Raw genomic sequence first — 23,965 nt, 5'->3', positions numbered from 1 at the left:
ATAAAACCCAACAGTACAAAAAGAAGAGTGCACTTACTCATTAGAGCTCCACTGCAGGTTGTGTTTAATCACACACACACTTATTATACATACAGTACACACTCATTCACTCAACACACACACACACACTCATTATACATATAGTACACACTCATTCACTCACACACACACACACACACACACACACGATCACTCAACACACACACACTCATTATACATATAGTACACACTCATTCACTCAACACACACACACACACGATCACTCAACACACACACACACACACACACACACACGATCACTCAACACACACACACGATCACTCACACACACACACACACACACACACACACACACACACACACGATCACTCAACACACACACACACACACAATATACATACACACTCACTCAACATACATACACACTCTACATACACGCTCACTCACTTACTTTACACTACCGTTCAAATGTTTGGGGTCACTTAGAAATGTCCTTGTTTTGAAAGAAAAGCACATTTTTTGTCCATTAAAATAACATCAAATTTATCAGAAATACAGTGTAGACATCGTTAATGTTGTAAATTACTATTGTAGCTGGAAACCTTTTATGGAATATCCACATAAAGTGGGGAGAACAAGTATTTGATACACTGCCGATTTTGCAGGTTTTCCTACTTACAAACCATGTAGAGGTCTGTCATTTCTATCATAGGTACACTTCAACTGTGAGAGACGGAATAAAACATTTTTAAAAAAAGAGAGACGGAATCTAACACAAAAATCCAGAAAATCACATTGTATGATTTTTAAGTAATTAATTTGCATTTTACTGCATGACATAAGTATTGCAAGTGTTATTTAATGAAGCTGCCAGTTGAGGATTTGAGGCGTCTGGTTCTCAAACTAGACACTCTAATGTACTTGTCCTCTTTCTCAGTTGTGCACCGGGGCCTCCCACTCCCTATTCTGGTTAGAGCCAGTTTACGAGATCTACAATTTCTTGCCAATTTCTCGCATGGAATAGCCTTCATTTCTCAGAACAAGAATAGATGACAAGTTTCAGAAGAAAGTCCTTTGTTTCTGGCCACTTTGAGCCTGAAATCAAACCCACAAATGCTGATGCTCCAGATACTCAACTAGTCTAAAGGCCCATTTTATTGCTTCTTTAATCAGGACAATAGTTTTCAGCTGTGCTAACATAATTGCAAAAGGGTTTTCTAATGATCAATTTATCCTTTTAAAATGATAAACTTGGATTAGCTAACACAACGTGCCATTGGAACACAGGAGTGATGGTTGATGATAATGGGCCTCTGTACGCCTATGTAGATATTCCATAAGAAATCAGTTGTTTCCAGCAACAATAGTCATTTACAACATTAACAATGTCGACACTGTATTTCTGACCAATTTGAGGTTATTTGAATTTCTTTCAAAAACAAGGACATTTCTTAGTAACCCCAAACTTTTGAACAGTAGTGTACATGCATACATACATACTCATTCACTCCACATACATACTCATTCACTCCACATACATACATACTCATTCACTCCACATACATACATACTCATTCACTCCACATACATACTCATTCACTCCACATACATACATACTCATTCACTCCACATACATACTCATTCACTCCACATACATACATACTCATTCACTCCACATACATACATACTCATTCACTCCACATACATACATACTCATTCACTCCACATACATACACACTCATTCACTCCACATACATACACACTCATTCACTCCACATACATACACACTCATTCATACATACACACCACATACATACACACTCATTCACTCCACATACATACACACTCATTCACTCCACATACATACACACTCATTCACACACTCATTCACATACACACTCATTCATACATACACACTCATTCACTCCACACTCATACATACATACGCACTCATTCACTCCACATACATACACACTCATTCACTCCACATACATACACACTCATTCACTCCACATACATACACACTCATTCACACTCATTCATTCACTCCACATACATACACACTCATTCACTCCACATACATACACACTCATTCACTCCACATACATACACACTCATTCACTCCACATACATACATACTCATTCACTCCACATACATACTCATTCACTCCACATACATACACACTCATTCACTCCACATACATACACACTCATTCACTCCACATACATACACACTCATTCACTCCACATACATACACACTCATTCACTCCACATACATACACACTCATTCACTCCACATACATACACACTCATTCACTCCACATACATACACACTCATTCACTCCACATACATACACACTCATTCACTCCACATACATACATACGCAATGTAAAACACATTTCAAAACATTTTGTACAGGATATGTAACGTTATGCACAAAATATTTATTTAATCTGTCACACACACTCACACACACTCACACACACTCACACACACACATAATACACTTGTCGTACACGTAATATACATTAAAACACATAACACAGAGGTGAATGGAGAGCCTGGCCTGACCCATGCAAACTGGAACACCACAGCAGAAACAAGCAGCCAGTCACTGAAATATCACCATGACAACATCCCTAGCCCCCCACCCCCCACACACACACACTGCACGACACACACAAGACACTCAAGGCCTAATGTACGAGTTTAACATCCACACTTCAGAACCCGCTAGTGTACTCAAGATCCAATATCTCAATCTCCTCAATGGCGTCGCTCAATCTATCGCTCTCTGACGTTTTCACCACCCACACAGAGGAGAAATCACCTCACTACTGTTAGACCAATCAGACCCCACACCAACAGTGCCAAACACCAATCAAACAGCATGTCCCTGGCATGCCCCCGTCCTTATTTGGCCATTTAGAAGGTAACGCCGAGCAGCAAGGTAAAGAAGGACAGCTATACACTTGTTAGTGTGGCTTCACTGCCTAGCAGGGCAACAGTCTGAGGGGATCGATATTCCCAAATGACCCGCCGCCCGCCACCATCTGACAGAGAGGTAAACGATGACCACGGCGCTGGAAATTATAGGTCAGTCATTTATTCAGGAATAATTGCACCGTTGACCTTTACGATTCAATTAAAGCCTAGATGTGCTTCAATGAAAGAAGGAGGGGAAAGGGGAGGGGAAGATTAATGTGAAACTGGCATTCTCATCGTGTTTGAGCGGAGGGGGGATTTATAAAGTGGATATGGCAACTGTAGAAGAAGCAGGAAAAGGTCAGGGGAGAATATGTGGAGAATGGGCTGGTTTTACAGGATCTCTGCTGTCATAACAACCCTGATTAAGGCGACACACTTTGACTTTCCCCCAGAGGTGTAGCAGGACATGACAGGACAGACACTCAGTGTGGCCAGAGAAACTCACTGCTATGGCCTGCTACGACTCATCTCATCAATGTAGACTTATATACCTGATTAAGGCCACTTCCGTACTCTTTGTTGTTTTCAGAATATTTTCTTCTCTACTAAAAGGTTTTTCCTTTTTTTGTTGTCGAACAAATGAACCTCTACTTACACACGAGTGTGCAGATTCACTAGTGACATGTACACGACCCCCGCGCAGACGTGAAGCGACAACATAAACAGCAGCACTCTTACAACAGGCACCACCCCGTGTGACACAACCAGGAAGCGGATGGGTTCATGAATAAATGGATGGATGTATTGGTAGCCGTGGTCTTTGTGAGGATGTGGTGGGTGCAGCCTGGAGCATAAAGCCAGGCTGAACAGGTGATTTCTCAGGGAGCGGACACAGAGGGACGCCACATGGCAACCACGGGCATAGTTTGAGGGTCATAGTGACAGATGTTTGGATCCGGGACTTGGGTGGAATTTGATAGTGTTTAGAGTACCGTCTTTAGATCATTACCAGTATTATTATTCATGTTTGTAACACAGACTGGAGGTGGTTTCTAGATATGACGTTCCTCTGCAACAGCAGCGTATCCCTGTGTCTGAGTGATGGCGATGGCGGTGGTGGTGAGATGAGTGGTGAGCGGCCGATGGTCGGTGAATACTCACTGTTGACGCTACCTGCTAGTGCATTAATGTTGTTCAGACCCATGGTGGCGCCAGCCAGGCCCTGCAGAGTGCCCAGAGAGGTCAGAGAGTTCATGCCCGAGGAGTTGGCTGTGGTGCCCGCTGTCGGGAAGAGAGGATACCAGGGGGAGGAGGAGGAGAGGAAGGAGTGGGCAAGAGAGGGAGGGAGAGAAAGAGGAAGGAAGAGCAAGACAAGCACGTGCGTTAGAGAAGCGGAGGCATCCAATTGGACGTTTTAGTGACATAAGCAACAACATCCTCCCTGCTCAGACAAACTGGAGCTGAGAGAGTGACAGGCAGGAAGTACATCTCTCTGCCCTCATTCAACACTGAGTGTCCTAGAGAAATGAGAGTATCTCCCAGGTAACAGTGTACATATAAAGATCCCTCACACATGTGAATGCAGAGCACGATGAACACAGTAGTTGTGGATGCGTGTTTAGCGATGAAAAGGTGAGGGACTCAGTCGTTTCTTCGTGAGGCAGTCGTGTAATGACCAAACCTAAAGCAGGCAGACAGGCAGGCAAGAGCGCAAGCAAGAGTGCCAGACAACCAACTAGACCCTTCACTAGACTCCTGTTCAGGATCCCACGGTATGGCAGAGATATATCTCAGCAAACATTTGACATGTTTTTTTTTACAAGGTTAATTTAGCCCTAGAACGGAGACACAGGCACACACACAGACGCGATCGTGACACACACACAGACAGGATCGTGACACACACACAGACACGATTGTGACACACAGAGACACGATCGTGACACACACACAGACACCATCGTGACATACACACAGACACGATCGTGACACACACAGACACGATCGTGACACACACACAGACACGATCGTGACACACACACAGACACGATCGTGACACACACACAGACATGATTGTGACACACACACAGACACGATTGTGACACACACACAGACATGATTGTGACACACACAGACAGAGACACGATCGTGACACACACAGAGACACGATCGTGACACACACACAGACACGATTGTGATACACACACAGACACGATCGTGACACAAACACAGACATGATTGTGACACACACACAGACATGATTGAGAAACACACACAGACACGATTGTGACACACACACAGACACGATTGTGACACACACACAGACACGATTGTGACACACACACAGACACGATTGTGACACACACACAGACACGATCGTGACATACACACAGACACGATTGTGACACACAGACACGATTGTGACACACACACAGACACCATCGTGACACACACACAGACACGATCGTGACATACACACAGACACGATCGTGACATACACACAGACACGATTGTGACACACAGACACGATCGTGTCATACACACAGACACCATCGTGACACACACACAGACACGATCGTGACACACACACAGACACGATCGTGACACACACACAGACACGATCGTGACACACACACAGACACGATTGTGACACACACACAGACATGATTGTGACACACACACAGACACGATTGTGACACACACAGACATGATTGTGACACACACAGAGACACGATCGTGACACACACAGAGACACGATTGTGACACACACACAGACACGATTGTGATACACACACAGACACGATCGTGACACAAACACAGACATGATTGTGACACACACACAGACATGATTGAGAACACACACAGACACGATTGTGACACACACACAGACACGATTGTGACACACACACAGACACGATTGTGACACACACACAGACACGATTGTGACACACACACAGACACGATTGTGACACACACACAGACACGATTGTGACACACACACAGACACGATTGTGACACACACACAGACACGATTGTGACACACACACAGACACGATTGTGACACACACACAGACACGATTGTGACACACACACAGACATGATTGTGACACACACACAGACACGATTGTGACACACACACAGACACGATTGTGACACACACACAGACACGATTGTGACACACACACAGACACGATTGTGACACACACACAGACACGATTGTGACACACACACAGACATGATTGTGACACACACACAGACATGATTGAGAAACACACACAGACACGATTGTGACACACACACAGACACGATTGTGACACACACACAGACACGATTGTGACACACACACAGACACGATTGTGACACACACACAGACACGATCGTGACACACACACAGACACGATTGTGACACACACACAGACACGATTGTGACACAAACACAGACATGATTGTGACACACACACAGACATGATTGAGACACACACACAGACATGATTGTGACACACACACAGACATGATTGTGAAACACACACAGACACGATTGTGACACACACACAGACACGATTGTGACACACACACAGACACGATTGTGACACACACACAGACACGATTGTGTGACACACACAGACACGATTGTGACACACACACAGACACGATTGTGACACACACACAGACACGATTGTGACACACACACAGACACGATTGTGACACACACACAGACACGATGTGACACACACACAGACATGATTGTGACACACACACAGACATGATTGAGACACACACACAGACATGATTGTGACACACACACAGACATGATTGAGAAACACACACAGACACGATTGTGACACACACACAGACACGATTGTGACACACACACAGACACGATTGTGACACACACACAGACACGATTGTGACACACACACAGACACGATTGTGACACACACACAGACACGATTGTGACACACACACAGACATGATTGTGACACACACACAGACACGATTGTGACACACACACAGACACGATTGTGACACACACACAGACACGATTGTGACACACACACAGACACGATTGTGACACACACACATTGTGACACACACACGATTGTGACACACACACAGACACGATTGTGACACACACACAGACACGATTGTGACACACACACAGACACGATTGTGACACACACACAGACACGATTGTGACACACACACAGACACAGATTGTGACACACACACAGACACGATTGTGACACACACACAGACACGATTGTGACACACACACAGACACGATTGTGACACACACACAGACACGATTGTGACACACACACAGACACGATTGTGACACACACACAGACACACAGACACACACACAGACACGATTGTGACACACACACAGACACGATCGTGACACACACACAGACACGATTGTGACACACACACAGACATGTTTGTGACACACACACACAGACACGATTGTGACACACACACAGACACGATTGTGACACACACATATAAAAGAAGAGATCATGAGGGACAAGAACATGCCTAAGTGCTGAATCGTCCCTAAGTACAATGTGGGTGAATAACAATTGTCCTTCACAGACAGTCGTTTATTTGATTGTCCAGAAAGTGTCCATATTCCAGTAGACATAATGTCCACACACCCCTCTAAGTCACGCTTACACTGCATCAGAAAGATTGGATATCTTAAAATAGACTTAGTACAAATGAAAAGCAAGACAGTCTCTCAATGGTAAATTGTCTGTCTTTATCAAATTTAAACTAATATTCAGTCAAAATGTAATTGACGGAGAGTGTCGCCTTTCATTGGCACTGAGCAGAGTCTGAGCATGCACTAATAATGTAGCTCTAGTATCCACAGAACACACGAGAGAGAGAGTGAGCGAGAGAGCAGAATTCACATTTTAACCTATGCTAAGCAGCTGGGTGAAAGCAGGGAGCAGGACAGGCAAAGGGTGATGGGTTCATGAGAGAGAGACACTAAACAAAGCTCTTATTCACGCTCTGTTACTTGGCTACTCCAGAAAAGACAGCAACCAGGGAACTGGAGGAGCAAGGCAGATAGGACAAGAGAGATGGTGAAGAGGGAGAGAGAGAGAGGACAAATGGAGAATGGAGTAAAATGAGTAGAGAGAGACAGGAGGGCAAAGAAAGAGAGAGAGAGAGAGAGAGCAGAATAAGAGGAAAGCAGAGAGAGAGCAGAATAAGAGACAAGCAGAGAGAGAGAGAGAGCAGAATAAGAGAAAAGCAGAGAGAGAGAGAGAGAGAGAGCAGAATAAGAGAAAAGCAGAGAGAGAGAGCAGAATAAGAGAAAAGCAGAGAGAGAGCAGAATAAGAGAAAAGCAGAGAGAGAGAGAGCAGAATAAGAGAAAAGCAGAGAGAGAGAGAGCAGAATAAGAGAAAAGCAGAGAGAGAGAGCAGAATAAGAGAAAAGCAGAGAGAGAGAGAAAGCAGAATAAGAGGAAAGCAGAGAGAGAGAGCAGAATAAGAGAAAAGCAGAATAATAGAAAAGCAGAGGGAGAGAGCAGAATAATAGAAAAGCAGAGAGAGAGAGAGAGCAGAATAAGAGAAAAGCAGAGAGAGAGAGCAGAATAAGAGAAAAGCAGAGAGAGAGAGAGAGCAGAATAAGAGAAAAACAGAGAGAGAGAGCAGAATAAGAGAAAAGCAGAGAGAGAGAGAGAGCAGAATAAGAGAAAAGCAGAGAGAGAGAGAGAGCAGAATAATAGAAAAGCAGAGAGAGAGAGAGAGAGCAGAATAAGAGAAAAGCAGAGGGAGAGAGCAGAATAAGAGAAAAGCAGGAGAGTGAAGAAGAGGAATAGAAGGAGAGAAGAGTGTCTCAATGTGACCTAGATGAACCATCTCCTCCAGAAAACTCCTGACTGCTGCTGTCTGTCTCTCTAGTCACCAGACCCTGGCCACGTCCAGAGATCACACACGACACATAAAGGTGCCAACAACCATCCCTCCCCCGGAAACAACTCCACTGCACTTAAGGTTCCCGTGTCTCAGAGGGCTTGTGAAGCGAAGAGACGAGTCACTTTAAAGGCACAACAAATCCACACAAACAACCACACATCACCCACAGACAACTCTCAGTGCGAAAACCGATCACAGACGACATTGAGCTATAGTACTTTTTACACACAACGCGTGGGACACGGAATGATATGGCCGTATAGGTGTGCACGTCACATGACACGGTGAGGAGGTGAAGTGCTGTCAGACACAGACACGCAGGCAGGCGCCGGGATGGACACGGCATGGGGTCTCCATGGTAACAACAACACGACGCATGAACAAGAGATGGCGGACACACACCATGGAGCGATATCTTGTGGGTGTTGACGGCAATGACTACGACGAAGATATTGACGGTGATGATGATGAAGATGGTTTGATCATCAGCAATGATGACGAAGAGGATGGTATTGCTGACGACAGTGAAAAGGATGGTGGTGGTAGGACAGGAGGGCAGGTGTCCCCCGCGTTTGACCCCCCCTCTGAAGCGGCGTTACCTGGGCTGGCCAGCGCTCCGAGGGAGGCCACGTTGGAGGACAGGGGGTTTGCGTTGGGGCCGGCTGAGTTTTGGGCCGCCGCTGCCGCCGCTGCTAAAGTGGCCAGGTTCTGCAACTGCAGAGCACTCATACCTGGAGGAGAGGAGCCAGAGAGGGTGTTGTCAAACCTGGGGACCACGTCTGGACCGCATCCGAACCGGGTGCTAACCGCGTGGGCGCCGAAGGAGAGGCGTCTACTCGGGTTGACAAGCTGAGTGTTACTCATGAATGGTGGTCGAGGTGGAAAGTGCTATATAAATACAATACTATCGTACTATCTCGGTTCACTTTTCGGGGGGGGTGTATGACCAATCCAAGACAGAGGTGATCCTGACAACTGTGGACCACAGACAGACACGGACAGGCTGGACATAAACTCCTGCGAGGAGGAAGAGACGGCACTGGCAACCGCCTGTCCAAGCGCTTCCATAAACACCTGTGGAACATCTCTAGACGTCATCTACCCTACTTTGTCTAGCTTCCTGTTTGATTCTATTGTTGTCTTTTACAGATAACAACGTGTAGTATAACAAGGCATTTGGACTCTACATTAACATAGAGCTTTGTTCTCTCTGTGCCGTGAGGTTTCTGGAGGCAGTAAATAATGTACAGTATGCAACTCTAGTCTAGTATGTAGGCTAACTGTAGCCTGGTTTACTCATTAGCTACATGGCATTAGCATATGGGCCATCACTTAGGCATAATTAATGAGGCCATGCCAGCTTCTGACTGATGTTAAAGTAACGACCATTAAACACCTGCAGGGGTGGTCAACCTCGCACCCTGCACTGTGTGTGACAGTAGCGTGTGTGTGTGAGAGAGAAAGTGTGTATGTGAGCAGTTAGAGAGTGTGTGTGTGTGAGAGAGAAAGTGTGTATGTGAGCAGTTAGAGAGTGTGTGTGTGTGTGTGTGTGTGTGTGTGTGTGTGTGTGTGTGTGTGTGTGTGAGAGAGAGAAAGCGTGTATGTGAGCAGTTAGAGAGAGTGTGTGTGTGTGAGAGAGAGAAAGTGTGTATGTGAGCAGTTAGAGAGTGTGTGTGTGTGTGTGAGAGAGAAAGTGTGTATGTGAGCAGTTAGAGAGTGTGTGTGTGTGTGTGTGAGAGAGAAAGTGTGTATGTGAGCAGTTAGAGTGTGTGTGTGTGTGTGTGTGTGTGTGTGTGTGTGTGTGTGTGTGTGTGTGTGTGTGTGTGTGTGTGAGAGAGAAAGTGTGTATGTGAGCAGTTAGAGAGAGAGTGTGTGTGTGTGAGAGAGAAAGTGTGTATGTGAGCAGTTAGAGAGAGTGTGTGTGTGTGTGTGTGTGTGTGTGTGTGTGTGTGTGTGTGTGTGTGTGTGTGTGTGTGTGTGAGAGAGAGAAAGTGTGTATGTGAGCAGTTAGAGTGTGTGTGTGTGTGTGTGAGAGAGAGAAAGTGTGTATGTGAGCAGTTAGAGAGTGTGTGTGTGTGTGTGTGTGTGTGTGAGAGAGAAAGTGTGTATGTGAGCAGTTAGAGAGAGTGTGTGTGTGTGTGTGTGTGTGTGTGTGTGTGTGTGTGTGTGTGTGTGTGTGAGAGAGAAAGTGTGTATGTGAGCAGTTAGAGAGTGTGTGTGTGTGAGAGAGAGAAAGTGTGTATGTGAGCAGTTAGAGAGTGTGTGTGTGTGTGTGTGTGTGTGTGTGTGTGTGTGTGTGTGTGTGTGTGTGTGTGTGTGTGTGTGAGAGAGAGAGAAAGTGTGTATGTGAGCAGTTAGAGAGAGTGTGTGTGTGTGTGTGTGTGTGTGTGTGTGTGTGTGTGTGTGTGTGTGTGTGTGTGTGTGAGAGAGAGAAAGTGTGTATGTGAGCAGTTAGAGAGTGTGTGTGAGAGAGAGAGAAAGTGTGTATGTGAGCATTTAGAGTGTGTGTGTGTGTGTGTGTGTGTGTGTGTGTGTGTGTGTGTGTGTGTGTGTGTGTGTGTGTGAGAGAGAGAGAAAGTGTGTATGTGAGCAGTTAGAGAGAGTGTGTGTGTTTTTGTGTGCGTGAGACAGAGCGTGTGTGTGTGAATAGAGAAATATGGCGTAGTAGCTGAAGTGCTGTTTAGCTTACTGAGAGACAGCTGGTCAAGGCTCCATAAGGCAGACAGACTCACTCTGTAGGACAGAGCAATGAAGCCCCAACGACCAACTCACAGAGAGAACTACCCCGTTTATAGAACACTCCTGTGGACCCAGGAAAAAGGGGCGGACACCTTGTCAAATGCGAGGTATGTGTCGTATATACAGTCTGAATGTATATACAGTACCATGAATACACACAATACACACACACACAACATCACATGAACGAGACACCATGAAGAAGATTTTGGCACCTGGGTGAATGGTTAAAGGGCGTTAGGATGATTATTTTTCCACTAACAGTTTTCATTGGACGAGATGGCTCAACCCAGTATGACCAATAAAGAGAAGGCGCTAGTATGATTGGTTAGTGAGGTGCTCGTGTCCCGATTGGCCCGTCTGACAGCGTGGAAGAACAAGCGTTGAAATCTTCTGTCCTCTCTTCTTCCGGGAACAGCCTGATCAGAATGTTCCGTTTCTGTGGTTGCCGTGACGACCGGTCTGGACAGGAGGTGTGTGTGTGTGTGTGTGTGACGCAGTCACAGTGCGGACTTCTCATGCGATAAACAACACGTGTACATCCGCCAGCTGTCTGTTGTTGCCTGCTCATATACATGCTGTTGTCTACTCATATACATGCTGTTGTCTACTCATATACATGCTGTTGTCTACTCATATACATGCTGTTGTCTACTCATATACATGCCTTTAACCTCAGAAAATAATCTCCATTTCCAAGAAAATACAGTTCTGTTCTTCACTTCACAACCTGGACATTATAAATATATATAGTAGCACATTGTGAAAAACTTGTTCCAACCAGTCATCCTGATAAACAACATCATTCTTGTAAAACACATCTCTATAAGACAATTTTTAATCTTATTAGCATAGCCCTTTTTAAGAAACTCAATTGTCACAGAGTGCTTAAGTGTTAAGGAAGAACTCCAAAAGGAGAAAGAAACCTGAAGAGGAACCAGACAGACCCGAGAAGAGCTCATCTTCTTCAGTCTGACCATTGTTTCACACTAACACTCTGATAAAGTATGATGAAAGCCATGGTATGTGCTGTGTTAGAAGTAGTCCCTATGCTATTGCATAACACACGGTATGTGCTGTGTTAGAAGTAGTCCCTATGCTATTGCATAACACACGGTATGTGCTGTGTTAGAAGTAGTCCCTATGCTATTGTATAACACATGGTATGTGTTGTGTTAGAAGTAGTACCTATGCTATTGCATAACACACGGTATGTGCTGTGTTAGAAGTAGTCCCTATACTATTGCATAACACACGGTATGTGCTGTGTTAGAAGTAGTCCCTATGCTATTGCATAACACACGGTATGTGCTGTGTTAGAAGTAGTCCCTATGCTATTGCATAACACACAGTATGTGCTGTGTTAGAAGTAGTCCCTATGCTATTGCATAACACACGGTATGTGCTGTGTTAGAAGTAGTCCCTATGCTATTGCATAACACACGGTATTTTTCCACTCTGCGGATGGAGGGCAGCGCTGTCGAGTGGCTTTGTCACTTTGTGGGTTTAGAGTGGAGCGGATGACTCAATCAGGCTCGGCTGAGTGGAGAGACACTGATCTGACCCTACACTCTATACACTCAGTCAGTCAGTCAGACACACACACACAGATGGGAGGCCTAATGCCACTTAATCAAGCGAAACAGGTTATAACACCATTCCCAAGAACAGGGTGTTCAACTCCCACCCTACGCGGTGCAGAGCTGGCTGGTGTTCTGATCTGCCTGATCATTACTTGCACCCAATCAGTCCCTGCTTAGAGGGCAACAACGGAACAAGGCAGTGGAACTGGCTTCGAGGTCCAGAGTTGAGTTTGACGGCCCCAGAGGATGACTAAGACTAGGAGACACAGCTATTTGTATGTGACAAATAAAATTGATTTGATTTGGTTTGACTAGAGAGCAGAACAGAAGACTCATCAACGCTACCAGTTTACCATCACTTTAATATGGACAGAACCGCTATCTATAATATCAAACGTCTCTACTGTACCTGTTCATAAAGACTGAGATCTAAGGAAGCTATTCATGTGCAATGGCTACACTTCATCTGGCATGTCAAACAGCAGAGAGCCCAGGTCCTGAAAATGCAACATTTACAGTTGAAGTTTACATACACTTAGGTTGGAGTCATTAAAACTAGTTTTTCAACCACTCCACAAATTTCTTGTTAACAAACTACAGTTTTGGCAAGTCGGTTAGGACATCTACTTTGTGCATGACAAGTAATTTTTCCAACAATTGTTTACAGACAGATTATTTCACTTATAATTCACTGTATCACAATTCCAGAGGTGTAAATACACTAAGTTGACTGTGCCTTTAAACAGCTTGGAAAATTCCAGAAAAAGATGTCATGGCTTTAGAAGATTCTGATAGACTAATTTACATAATTTGAGTCAATTGGAGATGTACCTTTGGATGCATTTCAAGGCCTACCTTCAAACTCAGTGCCTCTTTGCTTGACATCAAAATCAAAAGAAATCAGCCAAGACCTCAGGAAAATTGTAGACCCCCACAAGTCTGGTTCATGCTTGGGAGCAATTTCCAAATACCTGAAGGTACCACGTTCATCTGTACAAACAATAGTACGCAAGTATAAACACCATGGGACCACGTAGCCGTCATACCACTCAGGAAGGAGACGCATTCTAGTCTCCTAGAGATGAATGTACTTTGGTGCGAAAAGTGCAAATCAATCCCAGAACAACAGCAAAGGACCTTGTGAAGATGCTGGAGGAAACAGGTACAAAAGTATCTATATCCACAGTAAAACGAGTCCTATATCGACATAACCTGAAAGGCTACTCAGCAAGGAAGAAGCCACTGCTCCAAAACCACCATAAAAAAGCCAGACTACGGTTTCCAAATGCACATGGGGACAAAGATCGTACATTTTGTAGAAATGTTCTCTGGTCTGATGAAACAAAAATAGAACTGTTTGGCCATAATGACCATCGTTGTGTTTGGAGGGAAAAGGGGGAGGCTTGCAAGCCGAAGAACACCATCACAACCGTGAAGCACGGGGGTGGCAGCATCATGTTGTGGGGGTGCTTTGCTGCAGGAGGGACTGGTGCTCTTCACAAAATAGATGGCATCATGAGGAGGAAATTATGTGGATATATTGAAGCAACATCTCAAGACATCAGTCAGGAAGTTAAAGTTTGGTCGCAAATGGGTCTTCCAAATGGACAATGACCCCAAGCATACTTCCAAAGTTGTGGCAAAATGGCTTCAGGAGAACAAAGTCAAGGTCTTGGAGTGGCCATCACAAAGCGCTGACCTCAATCCTATAGAAAATTTGTGGGCAGAACTGAAAAAGCGTGTGCGAGCAAGGAGGCCTACAAACCTGACTCAGTTACACCAGCTCTGTCAGGAGGAATGGTCCAGAATTCACCCAACTTATTGTGGGAAGCTTGTGGAAGGCGACGTGAAAAGTTTGACCCAAGTTAAACAATTTAAAGGCAATGCTACCAAATACTAATTGAGTGTATGTAAACTTCTGAACCACTGGGAATGTGATGAAAGAAATAAAAGCTGAAATAAATCATTCTCTCTACTATTTTTCTGACATTTCACATTCTTAAAATAAAGTAGTGATCCTAACTGACCTAAGACAGGGAATTTTTACTAGGATTAAATGTCAGGAATTGTGAAAAACTGAGTTTAAATGTATTTGGCTAAGGTGTATGTAAACTTCCGACTTCAACTGTATCAGAAAGAGGAAGCTCCAGTATTGGGGCTATACAGCTGGCAGGCTGTGCTGTGTACTCTGGGCTGTATAGCTTTAGGGAGCCTCTGTATGCCGCCTGGGCTGAGCTGGGCTGGGGCTCTATCGTAAGCGCTAGCTAGCTAGCTGGCTCTAATTGAATGCTCATTGGGGTAATTGAGCCTCTCACAGCTCTCCGACTCCTCATGCTGAAGACTGGGACCAGATGTCACTGAGCTGTCTCACATCTACTGCCAATCACGTACGGTTGCCCAGCGACAGATGGACGGCCAAAAGGATTCCGGAATGCAGCCGCGATTTCGCTTCCAGTTCCAAGTCCCTGAGCGTTTCTGTAGGTGTGTGTGTGTGTGTGTGTGTGTGTGTGTGTGTGTGTGTGTGTGTGTGTGTGTGTGTATGAGAGAGAGTTCTAACAGCCATTCACTGAGGTAAAAGATCCTCAGAGCCCATCCTCACTCAACTCCACCACATCAACCAACATTACGGTCTCTCAAAAATGTCCCCGTGTCCAGAACGCTCAACCCACCTACTTTGCAAGACACAGATACACATTTTAAAAACTTGAGCCAATGAGCTTACAACTTTAGGAATACATTATTTCTGCCCTGCAACAACCAGTTCCTGAAATCCGTCGAGTTTTGCACTACTTATTAGAATGTATTTTTTCCTTCAGCGGTGCTGGCAATTACAGTACTCCTGTGCCGATAGCTGCTATAAATATTCCCCCTCTGCTTCTCTCTGTCAGCCAGCTAAACAGTCTACAATTAGGAGCTGACAGCTTACTGAGCACCCAAGGAGAGGGAGAGAGCGAGAAAGAGAGAGAGAGGGAGGGAGAAAGAGAGGGTGGGAGTGAGGCGGCAAGAGGGAGAAAGGCAGGGCGTAGGAGGACGGGAGAAAGAGGGGGGGGGGATGACAGGGTGGGGGATTCAGAGAAAGCAATTGAAGGAAAGAAGGAGAGGAGATACAGAGACAAAGGAGCGGGACAAAGAGGATAATGGATGGAGAGAGATAGGTGGGAGTGTGTGTAGGAAAACATGCAGAGGAAAAGACAAAGGTGACCAACAGGGGGAAACAGTGAGCAGAGCTCCTCTCTCATCTCTCTCTATTTTCCTTCTGTGTTGCCTTAGTGCCGGACTAAACATCCCTCCTTTGAGGCCTGGTACACTCTTCTGTCCTGATGGATAACAGACTCAAGACAAATATGAACAACAGCGACATCTTAGAAAACTAGTTGCTGCATAGTTTCTAGAATATTACTCAGTGTGTGTGTGTGTGTGTGTGTGTGTGTGTGTGTGTGTGTGTGTGTGTGTGTACATCTACTGGACTCACCTGCCATCTGTTGGATACCACTGAAGGCTCCAAGGTTACTGGAGGAGGTGGCCTGCTGGAGCAACTGAGGGAGAAAGAGAGAGAGAGAGATAGATAGAGAGAGAGAGAGAGAGATAGATAGAGAGAGAGAGAGAGAGATAGGAAAATAATAACAGAGTGAGGAGGAATGATTGGAAATACAAACAGTGATCACCCTCACTATCTTTTCTCTGCTAGTATCCTCATGATCTTGGTAGCATTACTGCATGTGAGCTATAGGCTATATAAACATTGAATATGACATCTACTAATGTTAATCTAACCACTAAGTCCCTGAGACATGTACAATTTCAGAATAGAACACAGAGTAACTGTCAAAAAAACCCTCAAAGGCTTATGTACATTTACTGCAGTACATATACAACTAGTACACCTATTTACACTTTTACAGTTTCAGGAAAGATCCTAGCTGTGATGAAGGGGACTCAAGGAAGAGTAGACTGGTCTGTTTCAGAGAATTTGGGGACAGAAGGTTTCAGAGTGAAAGAGGAAGAGGGTCAGTTCTGAAAGAGGCTACCGAAGGAAGGGGGTCCTAAGAATGAGTTGAGAGGGGGGTTCTGAAATGCTATAAAGTACTGAAGAAGGGAGGGGGAATGAGGCTTCTGAACACCACGTGCCAATCTGTCAACCAATCACCACTGTGACCCAATAGGATGATGGTTTTAGACATGGGAAAGACCTCTTATTGGATCGCACCAGCGATTGGCCCCGCCCATTGAACCTTGACCCCTATGATTCAAAGGCCTCATTTCCCTGTCACGGCTATACCCCCTGAGAGAGGGAGAAGGAGGGGGGAGTGGACTCTTAAGGGAGAGGAGAGGGGGAAAGGGGTAGGAAGCAGGGTCTGACTCTCTGGGGGTGTGGACGTGGGGGGGGTCAGCGGTTGGCGACGGCAGGGAGGGTAGTGGGGGGCAGGGAGGGTGGCACTGACTGCGGCGGCGACGGATGCGTTGGCTGCGGGGCTGCAGTAAGGGGTGGGCGACGCGGCGTGTCCTCTTACAGCCAGATACTGCGGGGTGAGGCCGCCCAGCCCTGTCAGACTCCCCCAGGTGGTGGCGTTGTTGAGCTGCTGCATCTGCTGAGCCAGCTGCTGCTGCAGGCGCCGCTGCTCCTTGTCCTTCTGCGTGTCGGCAAACTTCACCACGATGGGAGACGAGCAGCCCTGAGGGAGGGAGGAGGGAGGGTGGGGGAGAAGGGGGAGACAGGGTTCAGTATTGCACAAGGAATTTTCTAAATTCATATTCAAAATATACCAAAATTTGATTGGTTTCACAAGAAATTGGTTACAAACTAAACCTAACACAACATAGGTACAATGCACGCTGACACACACGTAACACGACACTAACAAGCACACACAACTAAGGGGAAGGGACTAGCTTCCCATAAGGGCCAGTTATCTTACAGTCCACAATGGGTTTATTTCCACAGAAAGCGATTTCCTGAGTTCTAAAAGTATTTCATCATCTCACGGAGAGTGGGAGTGGGGAAAAGAAAGAGCGAGATGAAGAGGGACGTGGAGACGGAGGTAGAGAGAGAGAACAGAGATGGTCAGAGGGACGGGGAGACTGAGGTAGAGAGAGAGAACAGAGATGGTCAGAGGGACGGGGAGACGGAGGTAGAGAGAGAGAACAGAGATGGTCAGAGGGACGGGGAGACGGAGGTAGAGAGAGAGAGAACAGAGATGGTCAGAGGGACGGGGAGACGGAGGTAGAGAGAGAGAACAGAGATGGTCAGAGGGACGGGGAGACTGAGGTAGAGAGAGAGAACAGAGATGGTCAGAGGGACAGGGAGACGGAGGTAGAGAGAGAGAACAGAGATGGTCAGAGGGACGGGGAGACTGAGGTAGAGAGAGAGAACAGAGATGGTCAGAGGGACAGGGAGACGGAGGTAGAGAGAGAGAACAGAGATGGTCAGAGGGACGGGGAGACGGAGGTAGAGAGAGAGAACAGAGATGGTCAGAGGGACGGGGAGACGGAGGTAGAGAGAGAGAACAGAGATGGTCAGAGGGACGGGGAGACGGAGGTAGAGAGAGAGAACAGAGATGGTCAGAGGGACGGGGAGGCGGAGGTAGAGAGGTGAGAGAAAGAGATTTCGAGAGCTTAGAGAGAAAATGAGAGAATCAGAGCATTGTGTCCGTAAATGAGGTACATGTGTTTCTGTATGTGTGTGTGTGTGTCCTCTACATGTGTGTGTTTGTGTCTTTGCTGGTGACAGTACTGTTTGAGTCTGAATAATCGATAACAGCTTGGATAAGGAAAAATAATTTGGTACTGGTAAATAGTCTGGTCATTGTTATTTTATTGTGTTACTTTTTATTAAATGTTTTACTTTGTTTATTTAGTAAATATTTTCTTAACTCTTTCTTGAACTACATTTTTGGTAAAGGGCTTGTAAGTAAGCATTTCACGGTATGGTCTACACCTGTTGTATTTGGCGCACGTGACAAATAACATTTGATTAAAAAAGTAAAAATAACTCACACACACACACACACACACACACACACACACACACACACACACACACACACACACACACACACACACACGCTAAACTGTGAGCTGTAACAAAAAAGACACAGCAGAGGACACTAAACCACAGACATTATAATCTATCATATCACACCAGTACATTACTCAAAGCCTAACTGGGGGGGAAAACCTGCTCAAACACACACAATCTGCCACGGGAGAATAAAACGCTTTTAATTGAAACATTTAGTTGGAGGCGAGTTTTCAGACTCAGTTAGGGAGTTTGTGACGGGGTTTGGCTCATACTGTGTTCGCCATCCTAACCAGATGGCATATATATATATCACCTCTCTATCATACTATAGGGCTGGCCTGTGTGTCTGTGTGTCTGTCTGAGTGACCGTCTGAGTGTGGGTGTGTGCGTCTCTCACTGTGTGTTCATCTCTGAGGGTTTGACTGTATCTATCAGCCGATGAACATGTCTCTTTAGCTGAAGGCAGCTCAGCCATATTTACTCCCTCTCTCCAGCACTTATTTCCTCCCTTCATTCTGACGATCAGACGAGAGATAAAGAAAGGAGAAAATTGCATTCGGAGGAGAGTCAGTCAGGGGCCTCTTGTGTTAGAGCGTATTCCCCCTGGAGACGGGGCTCTCTCTCTCTCCCTCTGATAAATATCTCATTACTCCAGCTGACACCCAGCAGGCCTGGAAAACACGGCCCAGAATGAGAGGCTGATCCTGGGAGGGGGTGGAGGGGCAGGGGCCATAGAGCTCCAGAGACTGATACTCGAGTGATTTGGGCTAAGGGGGGATTTCTGACCTGAGTTAAGAATGCGTAAATAGAGCATAATTCCCTTTTGATGCACTTCTCTCTCATTGCATATTCTGACCTTGAACTTGAGCATGAGAACAGCATGCTACTCACACGCTATTCGTTTGGGGTGGAGATGACATGACGTTGTGGCGGAGGTGTGTCTGCAGATACGCCGTAGTCTGACCTCGACTTAATTCCCAAATAATTCCACCACTTTCGCAGGCAAATAAAGTCTAGTGAAACTACCGGTTCCAAGTGGAAAAAGCATCTACTTTCTTTTTTCCCCCGATAGAAATAACACCGCTCTCCATGCACTCAAATTTACAACTTGACCAGAGCTATTGATAAGAGCTATTGATAAGAGCTATTGATAAGAGCTATTGATAAGAGCTATTGATAAGAGCTATTGACCAGAGCTATTGATAAGAGCTATTGATAAGAGCTATTGATAAGAGCTATTGATAAGAGCTATTGATAAGAGCTATTGATAAGAGCTATTGATAAGAGCTATTGATAAGAGCTATTGACCAGAGCTATTGATAAGAGCTATTGATAAGAGCTATTGATAAGAGCTATTGATAAGAGCTATTGATAAGAGCTATTGATAAGAGCTATTGATAAGAGCTAGGTAAATGAGTCATACATTTGGATAAGGGTATCGTAAGTATAAATGACACTTGTTGATCCATTTAACCTTATAATCGCGGAAGACAAATGTGAAACCAGTCATACGGCAGCAAATGTAAGCATATCAACACATAACTTCCCCACAGTAAAGTTTATGAAAGGCTGAGCCTTTTAACTTGTAGGGATGGGCACTCTCGAATATCTTAATTATAGGCTACCCCGACTTTCTCTATTTCCATCATGTTAAACATTATCCACTGTCAATGTTGACTGCCAGTAGACATAATAACCACACATATTCAACTATTGTTAGTTCCCTTCAGTTGGTATAGCCGACATTATCATTCCATTTAATGACATTGTCAGCGGGAGGAGATGTTGTTGCCTACCCTCACCACCCGGCCCGCACCAGGAAGTCCAGTACCCAGTTGCCTTGATGACGATTTGGCTCTTGTTTACCTTCATTTGCTTCCTCTGCAAATGTCGTCACGGCCATGTGGTTGTTGCTGAGGCTCATTAGTACCAGTTGATAATATATTTGAAAAAATACATTTATGCTAATTAAATGGTTATATGGAGTGGAGCGCAGACCGAGCTGTAACAGTTTGAACCCAACACATACTTGTCTGTGTCATCCCATAACCTGGTCTCAGAGCATTTCATATTATTCTGAAGGTAAATCCTTTTTGTATGATATGTTACGTTTCGTATGGTATGTATTCATTTGTGGATGTCCATCACCTGTTTCGTATGATACTGTATGTTACGAATGACATGTTACGCATTTGCAAAAGGTAAAATATGTTACAAATTTGCGAAAATGTAGTAAATGTTACGATTTTGCGAAATGTATAATATGTTCCGAATTCTAGCTAGGTGGCTAACGTAAGCTAGCCGGCTAATGTTAGCTAGGCTAGGGGTTAGGGTTAAGAGTTCGGTTAAAGGGTTAAGGTTAGGGTTCGGGGAAGGGTTAGCTAACATGCTAAATAGCTAATAAAGTAGTAAGTAGTTGAAAAGTTGCTAATTAGCTTAAGTTATCCGTGAAGAGATTTCAACTCGCAACTTTGGGTTGCTAGACGTTCGCGTTATACGTCCGACAAAATACACTACTTTTGTTTTTGTCTTAAGTAACCATACCAAAAAGGTAAATATCATACTAATTTGGGGGTCCCGGATGTACTTTTACTATGTTACGTTTAGTCTATAAGACCAGGCTGCATCCCACAGTTCCATGATTAGTGCAGCAAGGCAATAGATGAGGGTATAGCCTACTATTATACACTATTCTCCCTATTATAATTCTATGTACACTAATCTTCCAACATTACCATGGGTTAAAGAATGTGGCAATTTTCAGAACGAATCAAACCACCCTTTTCTTTCCTTCATGCGTAACTCCAGTATCTCTAAACCTGTTTTTCATGTTTCATAAATACTTTCCCAAACCTAAATGAATCTACAAAGACTAGAGTATTTTTAAATCTACCAATTGGTGCTGAAACTGAGACAAATATGTATATATTGAGATGGCTTTCTTTCACTTATCCCTAATATTTTGAAACTGTTCTCTCAATATATTCTAGCCTGTGAAATAAAATGTGAACTAAAAGGTTCACCGTATTTAAAGGGATGGCTTAAGAGAAATCTACTGAAAACCCTATTGAATATAAACTCCTCAAGACAATATGTTGGCCAGCAAGTGGGAGGGTTTTCAGAATGACATTTATTCACTGTGCGTAAGGTAGCCACACCTGCAGAGCGCATTACGAGCCTGAATAAGGTATATCTGAACACCAAATACTGAGAAGTGCATAGGAGTCATACATATATTCTCTCTCTCTCTCTAATTCAATTTAGGGGCTTTATTGGCATGGGAAACATAAGTTAACATAGCCAAAGCAAGTGAAGTAGATAATAAACAAAAATGAAATAAACCCTAACCCAACCATAAAGGGCAATGGGTTCTATAACTGATTAAAGTTTTTTTTTGCCAGATCCTAATTGTTATGTCAAACTTTATGTTCCTTTGATGTCATAGAAGGCCCTTCTTGCCTTGTCTCTCAGCTTGTTTCCAGATTTGTGTAAGTTACCTGTTGCGCTGATGTTTAGGCCAAGGTATGTATAGTTTTTTTGTGTGCTCTAGGGCAACGGTGTCAAGATGGAATTTGTATTTGTGGTCCTGGCAACTGGACCTTTTTTGGAACACCATTATTTGTGTCTTACTGAGATTTACTGTCAGGGTCCAGGTCTGACATAATCTGTGCAGAAGATCTAGGTGTTGCTGTAGGCCCTCTTTGGTTGGGAACAGAAGCACCAGATCATCAGAAAATAGTAGACATTTGACTTCAGTTTCTAGTAGGGTGAGACCAGGTGCTGCAGACTGTTCTAGTGCCCTCGCCAATTCTATGATACAGTTGAAGTCGGAAGTTTACATACACTTTAGCCAAATACATTTAAACTCAGTTTTTCACAATTCCTGACATTTAATCCTAGTAAAAATTCCCTGTCTTAAGTCAGTTAGGATCACCACTTTTTTTACGAATGTGAAATGTCAGAATAAAAGTAGAGAGAATTATTTATTTCAGCTTTTATTTCTTTCATCACATTCCCAGTGGGTCAGAAGTTTACATACACTCAATTAGTATTTGGTAGCATTGCCTTTAAATTGTTTAACTTGGGTCAAACTTTTCACGTAGCCTTCCACAAGCTTCCCACAATAAGTTGGGTGAAATTTGGCCCATTCCTCCTTGACAGAGCTGGTGTAACTGAGTCAGGTTTGTAGGCCTCCTTGCTCGCACACGCTTTTTCAGTTCTGCCCACAAATTTTCTATAGGGTTGAGGTCAGGGCTTTGTGATGGCCACTCCAATACCTTGATTTTGTAGTCCTGAAGCCATTTTGCCACAACTTTGGAAGTATGCTTGGGGTCATTGTCCATTTGCGACCAAGCTTTAACTTCCTGACTGATGTCTTGAGATGCTGCTTCAATATATCCACATCATGATGCCATCTATTTTGTGACATGCACCTGTCCCTCCTGCAGCAAAGCACCCCCACAACATGATGCTGCCACCCCCGTGCTTCACGGTTGTGATGGTGTTCTTCGGCTTGCAAGCCTCCCCCTTTTCCCTCCAAACACAACGATGGTCATTATGGCCAAACAGTTCTATTTTTGTTTCATCAGACCAGAAGACATTTCTCCAAAAAGTACGATCTTTGTCCCCATGTAGAGTTGCAAACCGTAGTCTGGCTTTTTTTATGGCGGTTTTGTAGCAGTGGCTTCTTCCTTGCTGAGTGGCCTTTCAGGTTATGTCAATATAGGACTCGTTTTAAGGTGGATATAGATACCTGTACCTGT

General features: G+C 44.6%; 1 protein-coding gene across 20 annotated transcripts in view; it reads right to left on the bottom strand.

Moving 5' to 3' along the window:
- LOC112235800 (CUGBP Elav-like family member 2) overlaps positions 1-23,965 on the bottom strand; it is a 218,136-nt gene that overhangs the window by 4,562 nt on the left and 189,609 nt on the right. For 5 of the 20 annotated variants that reach the window (XM_042311682.1, XM_042311680.1, XM_042311678.1 and 2 more), the window contains 4 exons: positions 17,626-17,856; positions 16,656-16,719; positions 9,461-9,592; positions 4,092-4,199 (listed from right to left, as the gene is read on the bottom strand). In XM_042311682.1, the coding sequence (XP_042167616.1) occupies positions 4,092-4,199; positions 9,461-9,592; positions 16,656-16,719; positions 17,626-17,856 (535 nt within the window). Of the gene's footprint in view, positions 1-4,091; positions 4,212-9,460; positions 9,593-16,655; positions 16,720-17,625; positions 17,857-23,965 lie in introns of all 20 variants that reach the window. The other 15 variants (XM_042311689.1, XM_042311692.1, XM_042311695.1 and 12 more) reach the window with 11 other exon arrangements.

The sequence above is a fragment of the Oncorhynchus tshawytscha genome, linkage group LG33, assembly GCF_018296145.1.
Source record: "Oncorhynchus tshawytscha isolate Ot180627B linkage group LG33, Otsh_v2.0, whole genome shotgun sequence".
Classification (NCBI taxonomy): Eukaryota; Metazoa; Chordata; class Actinopteri; order Salmoniformes; family Salmonidae; genus Oncorhynchus; species Oncorhynchus tshawytscha.
The sequence above is the reverse complement of the archived record's forward strand: the minus strand, read 5'-3'. Positions and strand labels throughout refer to the sequence as shown.